We start from the raw sequence: 8,274 nt of genomic DNA, 5'->3' as shown, positions 1-8,274 counted from the left end.
GAAGTGAAAGAGATCTGTGTGTCGGTGGGCACCAGGAGGCGAGGGGAAGAACAGAGACAGGCAGTTGGAAGAGGTCTGGGGAGGGGCCCCTTGGTTTCCTGTCTGTGGCACCTGGAACCTGTTTCTAAGTCAGTGGGGGGTGTTGTGCAGGGACTGAAGTGGGAGGAACCTGAGGGGTTGTGTGTTCATGTCTATACAGGTGCGCTGGGCTCTCACTCTATGCTGACACGGTATCGATCAACTCACTGGGTTCCCACAACAACCCTGGAACATTGGGATTATTCCCATTTTCAGATGAGGGCAGAGGCTCAGAGAAGTGAAGTGATTTACTCCCTATTATACAGCTGGGTAGTGGATTCAAACCCTCGTCTGACTGGGGCAAAATCTGTGGTCGCACCACTATGCTTTCTTGTCACAGGAACTCTGTAGAAGCCATTTGGGCTGTGTCTGAGTCGGTTTTCTAGAGAAACAGAACCAGTGAGACATGTCTACATATGTAGAAAGAGATTTACTTCAAGGGATTGGCTCACACAATTGTGAGGACAGGAAAGTCCAAAGTCCATAGGTCCAATGACAGGCTGGCGACTCCCGCTGGCTCATGGGATTGTGGAGGGTTGGCAAGTCCAAAATCTGTAGGTCAGGTAGTAGGCTGGAGACTTCTGCAGGCTTTCTTCCCAAGAGCAGTAGGTCAAGCATCAGGAAGAGTGTACACAGAGCAAGTTTTGCCAAAATATTTATTTATAGTCTGGAGGCAGACCACACCCTAAGGAACTCCCCTTTCAACTGATTGATTATATTGCATTAGATTACATTATGGAACAGCAACCAGTCTAGTGTTTGGCAAAACCACTGGGAACCATAGCTAAGCCAAGCTGCCACATAAATTTAACCATCACAGGCTGGAATTTAGGGGGTGTCTCCTGGCACAGGGAGAGAGGATCAGGAGAAGGTGATTCTCGCTTGGGGTTTGCCCCCAACTTGGCTAAATCACCATCTGAGAATTCCCACATCACAGAGTTGGCCTTATGGATCTGATGGACAAGATCCCCTGGGAGTCATCTGGGCACCCCAGGGGTACTCAGTGGGCCCCTCTCCCTCTGCTCTGCACTTCCACTGTTCCCTCCTCCTTCATTCCCCCTCCTTCTTCATTCTTCCAGCTCCACTTCCCGTCTTACCTCTCCCCCGACCACCCCACCACCACCACAGAGTCCTCACAGTTCTTTTGCTTTTCTTGTATCTTTCTCTTTGTGGTTTCTACCACTGGCCCCAGCTCAACTCTCTGTGGCCGTGTGGACTTCTCCCTAGGAAGCTGCTCAGAGGTTGAGGCAGCTCTCAGCCCCCTGAGTCTTCTCCAAGCCACCCAGCCCCAGTGCCTTCAGCAGTTCCCCTTCCTCATCCAAGCTGCTGCTTTCTGAAGCCAGGTAGGAGAAGGCCCAGAGCTGGAGAGGGGCCTTAGCAAGCAGCCTGTGTTAAGGAATATTCTTCCCTATCTGGACTGGGAGGCAGCCAAGTGTTATGGAAAGTGTGCAGGCTCTGGGGTGAGGCAGACAGGGATTAGAGACCTGTTCCAGCACTGATCACCTCACTCAAGGCACTTAACCTCTCTGAGCCTCAGTTTTCTCTTCTGTGAAATAGGAATAGCAATTGTAGCAGACACCTTAGCTTTTTGCTGCCTAGCATGCTTTCACCTTCTACCTGGTAAAACAGTACTCCCAGTTTCCTGTGGAAGAGGGAATCGTTCCTCCTCCACTCTAAACCCATGTGGTTTGGGAGGTAATACCATACTTGGCTCAGGGACTAAGCTACTCAGCACTTCCCTTCTCCACCCCCACCTCGTGATTGGTTTGAAGATGGACATGTGATCCAATCCAGCAATGGGAACTAGGCCTAGGACGTTTGTCCAGCTGTGACTGACAGATGCCATCAAAGCTGTGAGTATGTGTTATATGGAGTCACTTTTGTTTTTTGCTACTGTAAAGATAAAGTGTGTCTAGGAGCCCAGTTGGGGAAGTGGTTAAGAGTTCAGGCTGCTACCAAAAGTTCGGCAGTTCAACTGCACCAGCCGCTCCTTGGAAACCCTATGAGGCAGTTCTACTCTATACTATAGGGTCGCTATGAGTTGGGATCGACTCAACAGCACAAAACAACGACAACAAGAAGAATGGAACAACACACAGAGCTGAGTCAAGCCAGGGGATGGCTACATTATTTGAGTGCCTGCGTTAAGCTGTGCCTGAAGCCAGCTTCTTTGGACTTTCAGATACACAAACCAGCAAATTCCCTGTGGAAGATTGATTGCAAAAATAGCCTCAATTCTCTACCCCTTCCTGTACCCATGCTCTTACAATATGGCTTTGCAGCAGCTCCCATCAAGAGGTGGAATCTACCATAGTCTCTGGGAACATGTAGCTCAATTGGCATAACATAGTTTATAAAAAAGTTCTACATTCAACTGTGGTAAGTAGCGTCTGGGGTCTTAAAAGCCTGTGAGCAGCCATCTAAGATGGCTCATCCCTTCAGGAGCAAAGGAGAATGACGAAAACTAAAGACACATGGCAAAGATTAGTCCAAAGGACTAGTGGACCACAACTACCACAGCCTCCACCAGATTGAGTCCAGCACAACTAGATGGTGCCCGGCTACCACCACCAACTGCTCTGACAGGGATCACAATACAGGGTTCTGGATAGAGCAGGAGAAAAATGTAGAACAAAATTCTAACTCACAAAAAAAAAAGACCAGACTTACTGGTCTGACAGAGACTGGAGAAACCTGGAGAGTATGGCCCCCGAGCACCCTTTCAGCTCAGTAATGAAGTTACTCTGGAGGTTCACTCTTCATCCAAAGATTAGACAGCCCCATAAAACAAAATGAGACTAAAGGGGCACACCAGCCCAGGAGCAACGACTAGAAGGCAGGAGGGGACAGGAAAGCTGGTAACAGGGAACCCAAGGTCAAGAAGGGAGAGAGAGTGTTGACCTGTCGTGGGGTTGTAAACAAATGTCATAAAACAATATGTGTACTAACTGTTAATGAGAAACTAGTTTGTTCTGTAAACCTTCATCTAAAGTACAAAAAAAAAAAAAACAAGAGACAGAATCTTTTCCTCACTCCTTGAATCTGGGTTGTTCTTGTGATTTGCTTTGTGCAATAGAAAGTGGAAGAAGTGATGACAGGCCAGTTTCGAAGCTAGGCCTCAAGAGGCCTTGCGCACTTACATTCACTCTCTTGGACCTGTGAACAAACCTAGGCCAGCCTGCTGGAAGATGAGAGACCCCTAGAGGAGAGCCCACTTGTCCCAGCCAAGGCCATCCTGGACCAGCCTACAGCCTGCTGGCTGGAAACACACAAGACAGCCCACCTAAGATTGGCAGAGCTGCCTACCTGGCCCATAGCTGACCACAGAGCTGAGTTCAGCGAGATCAGAAATACCACCCAGCTGGCCTGTAGACTTATGAGGGCAATAATAAATGCTCATTGTTTTAAGCATTGCATTTTGGAGTGGTTTATTTTGCCTCCCTAAACTCCAGTTTCCTCATTTGTAAAACAGGGATTCAAAAATAGTAACCACGAAGACAGTCTGGTAGTTTCTGACAAAGCTAAATAAACAGACTTACCATACGATGCAGCAATCACTCTCCCTTACCCAAATGAGATGAAAATGTTATGTCCACCTACAACCCTACGCACAAATGTTTATAGCGACTTTATTCATAATTGCCAAAAACTGGAAGCGACTAAGATGTCCTTCAATAGATGAACGGGTAAACAAACGGTGGTACATTCATACATTGGAGTATTATTCATCAATAACAGAAATGAGCTATCAAGCCACAAAAAGACATGGGAGAAGCTTTAAATGCACATTGCCAAGTGGAAGAAGCCAGTCTGAAAAAGCTACATACTGTGTGATTCCAACTATATGACATTCTGAAAAAGGCAAAACTATAAAGACAGCAAAAAGATAGTGGTTAGCAGGAGTTCATGGTGAGGGGGCAGGGATGAATAGGTAGAACACAGGGCATTTTTAGGGCCACGAAGCTATTCTGTATGACGCTGTAATGGTGGACACATGACATTATGCGTTTGTCAAAACTGATCGGACAGTACAACACAAAGCGTGAACCGGAATATATAGACTTGAGTTAATGATAATGTATCAATATCAGTTCATCAGTTACAGTAAAACTTGTGTAAGGCGGGAACCTGTCAGAGAAGGAAAACTCAAATATTTTCCACTAAAACAGGAAACAGAAAAGTGGTAAGACTGCACCCTGTCAAAGGCCGAAAACTTGTGAGACCCAGAAAAAGAAAGCAGTTCGGTCGAGTTCCGGCTCTCACAAGAAACGCAGTACAAAATGCAAGATGTTAATAATAAAAGAAACAATGTGAGGCGGGGGTATATGGGCACGCTCTGTACTTTCTGCACAATTTTTCTGTAAACCTAAAACTGCTCAAAAAAATAAAGTCTATTAAAACAAGCTAACAAACAAACAAATACACATACACACACACACACACACACACACAAACAAATTAAAACCTGTGAGAGCTGGAACTCGACTGGACTGTTGTCTTCTTTTTCTGGGTCTCCCAAATTTTCCGCCTTTGACAGGGTGCAGTCTTACCTCGTTTGTATCGCTCTTTTTAGTGGAAAATATTTAAGTTTTCCTGCTCTGACAGCTTTTCCGCCTTACACAGGTTCTGGCTTTTGCAGGTTTCACGGCGTATAGTAACCGCGGTAGAGGGTGTGGTGACGATTAAATGGAATAGCTCATTTAGAGCGTTACATGGGTCCTGGCACAGAAAACGTTAGCAATCAGTAGTAGTTTGCTGTTCATTTTAGTTTACTTTTTTTGTTTGTTTAGCAACAAGTTTTTTATGGTTACAAAAGTCATGCATGTTACTATTTTAAAATTCTAAAAAATACAGAAAAGTGCAAAGAAATTCCTATAAAATGTCAGCCCCCTTTCTACCTATATATGTGCATTAAAAAAAAAAAATTATGTCCATACCATGCATACCGTCCCCTGACTTCCTTCCTTCCTCCAGCAATAGCTCAAAAACAGTTCCCAAAGGATTGTTATTCTTAAATGCCCATTACTGTCCTGATTTGCTGGGAAGAGGGAAAGGAGAAACTAAATTGAGTTTCAGAGAGAATGGCTTGCTTCCTTTGGGGAAGCTGTGGGCCTCCCTCCCTCATTACGGGGCACCGGCCCCTTACATCCCTTTCTGGAGATGTTAGTCAGAAGAGAATCTCTCTCCTCGCCCGCTCCCCAGTTGGTGGGTGCCCAGCCTCTTCTCATCCCTTCATGCTCACCCTCCCCCCATCTCGCCTTGCCCCTCCCAGGTGCTAAATGGTGGGCGGGTGGCGGGGGGGATTTCAGTCTGGAGTGAATGTTTACAGCTTACTTGAAACCCTTAAAAATAAAAATTCATCATAAACTGACAGATCCTTAAATTTAACTGTGCAAACAGTGCCACTAGAATATTTAAAGTTTCACTTGAATGGACATTCTATCAAAACCACATGGGCTCCACCTGGGCTCCCTCGCTGCTGGATTTGAAGAAATGCTGGCAGAGGTGTTTATTTGGGCTGAAGGCACAGGCCTGTTTGCTTTGGGTTGCCTTTTTTCAGGGGTCTTCATGTTGCTTGGTTGATAGTCCTGGGCCTCAGGCCTCAAGGTTCTGTGCTTCCTCCTCTGTACATAAGCAAAGCAAAGCACAAAGAGCAGTTAACAACGTGGGCTTGGGCTTCAAGCTTGCTGAGTTTGAATATTGGTTCTACAAGTGACTAGCTGTGTGACCTTCAGAACCTTACCTGACTTCTCTGTGCCTCAGTTTCCTCATCTGTAAAATGGGAGTGATGACAATAGTTCTTTCTTATTATGAAGGCTAAATGAGTTAATGTATGCAACACAGCAGTACCTGGAATATAGACTGTCCTCAATAAGTGTGTGTGTGTATATGTGTGTGTGTGTATGTGTGTATGTCCTCAGGTGTAGAGTGTTGAGTTAATCCAAGTCTTCAGTTTATGCACATTGCCACCACTGGTGACAACTGATTGACTGATTCCCCTTTATTCTCATTCCTCTTCCCATTCTCTGCCCACCTTAGGCAACCATTTTCATCTGTTTAGTGTATCCTTCTTTTGTATGTACTCTTGATAAAACGTATTATTGTTTTGGTTTTCATACATTTCTTATTTACCTAAAGGCATGTTACAAATTTCATTCCTTTTATTTTTTACTCAGAATTATGACCAATCCCTAGAAAAGAACATCATATTTGGTAAAGTAGAAGGTCAGCAAAAATGAGGGAAGCCTTCAATGAGAAGGACTGACACAACAGCCACATCAATGGGCTCAAAAATATCAAAGACCATGAAGATGGTGTAGGACCAGGCAACATGTCATTCTGTAATATTGCCATGAGTCTGAGCTGACTTGATGGCAGCTAATGTGTTTTCAAGACCCATCTATGTCACTGTGTGTGTATCTAATACCTTTCTTTTAACAGCTGCATAGTACTACGTGATATGCATTTAGTACATTTGACTATCCACTCCCCAAATGACAGACTCTAGATCGCCTCCAACTCTGTCCCACAAACAATACTACCTTGAACACAATCAAATATTCTTTTATGGACCTGAGTGAAAATTTCTTTGGAATATATAACTAGGAGAGGAATAACCACATGATATGTATGCATATGGAAACCCTGGTGGCTTAGCTGCTCCTTGGAAACCCTGTGGGGCAGTTCTGCTCTGTCCTATCGGATCGCTATGAGTTGGAATCGACTTGATGGCAATGGGTTTGGTTTTTTGGTTTTGGTTTATGTATGCATACATCTGCTTTGACTAAGAAGTGATGATATGCTTTCCCCAGCCTACACACCCACCATTGGTACACTAGGGTCCCTCTGTCTCCACATTCCAGTAACACTTGATTTTGTCCAGTTTTCTAATCTTTGTTCTTCTAACAGGGGTAAAGGGACATCTGTTTGTTGTTTTATTTATATTCCTCTAATTACAATGAGTTTGAGACTCTCTTTATTGCTTGTTAGGCCTTTGGTTTCCTCTTCTCATATCATTGACCAATTTTCTATTAAGGCTTATTTTCTAGTTAATTTTCAAGAGTTCCTTTCTACTCTTCTTAGTTTTTGACAACGCAGATTATCTTCCTCTAAACTGCCACGTTTATTATATCTATATTATGCTTCATTGGAAAAAGCCTTCATTTTGATATATTCATCCTCTTTTTTCTTATATTGAGTGTATTTTGCTTTACATAATTTCAACTGAGTTATAATTTACACACAAAAAAAGCACAGAGTTTAAGTGTACAGTTGGATGAGTTTCCACAAATGTGTGCATTTATGTAACCATTACCACAGTAAAGATATAAAACATTTCCACTCCCACAAAAGCTCTTTCTTGCCCCTTTCCAACCAACCTCCCTACAAAATTAAATACTGTTCTAATTTTCATCACCATGGGTTAGTTTTTTCTATTCTAAAACTTCATATACATGGAATCATATATATGCTTTTGTGGCTGGCTTTTTTCATTAAACATGTTTTTCAGACACATTCATGTTATTGCATATATCATTAGTTTGTTCTTTTTTATTGCTGAATAACATACCATTGTAATAATTTGTTTATTCATTTACCTAATTATGGACATTAGGGCTGTTTCTAGCTTTTGGCTGTTATGAATAAAGCTGTTATAAACATTCATGTACAATGAGTATATATCCTCATTTTTCTCAGGTAAATTCCTAGGAATGGAATTGCTGGGTCATAGGATAGGTGTATTTTACCTTAAAAAACTTTCTAACAGTTTTCTGAAGTGGTTGTACCATTTTATGCTCCAACCAGAAATGTATGAGAGTTCCAGTTGCTCCACATCCTCACCAGCACTTAATATTGTCCGTGTTTTTAATTTTCTCCATTCTAATGCAGAGACAGTATCTCATACTGACTTTAATCTGCTTTCGCTTTTGTGTAATGATGTTGAATACTTTCTCATGTGCTTATTGGTCATTTTTATATCTCTTTTGTAGAACATCTGTTTAAGTCTCTTGCTCTTATAGTTTTAAATTGGATTGTTTGTCTCTTTTTAAACTGATTTTAATTTTTGTTGTTGTTGAGAATATACACAGCAGAACATACACCAATTCTACAATTTCTACATGTACAGTTCAGTGACATTGATTATATTCTTCAAGTTGTGGGAGCATTCTCACTTGGGTTGTTTGTCTTTTTATT

General features: G+C 42.8%; 1 protein-coding gene across 1 annotated transcript in view; it reads right to left on the bottom strand.

Annotated features, from left to right (window-relative positions):
• Positions 1 to 1,313: 1,313 nt before the first annotated feature.
• The window catches only part of LOC111819537 (non-classical arabinogalactan protein 31-like), a 59,309-nt gene continuing 52,348 nt past the window's right edge, over positions 1,314 to 8,274 (bottom strand). Inside the window, exon 6 of the mRNA XM_023726427.1 lies at positions 1,314 to 1,439. Within this exon, the coding sequence (XP_023582195.1) occupies positions 1,314 to 1,439 (126 nt within the window). The remainder of the gene's footprint in view (positions 1,440 to 8,274) is intronic.

The sequence above is a fragment of the Trichechus manatus genome, unplaced genomic scaffold (genome assembly GCF_000243295.1).
Source record: "Trichechus manatus latirostris isolate Lorelei unplaced genomic scaffold, TriManLat1.0 scaffold00011, whole genome shotgun sequence".
NCBI classification, from domain to species: domain Eukaryota; kingdom Metazoa; phylum Chordata; class Mammalia; order Sirenia; family Trichechidae; genus Trichechus; species Trichechus manatus.
Note: the sequence above shows the minus strand (reverse complement) of the source record. Positions and strands in the feature narration are given on the sequence as shown.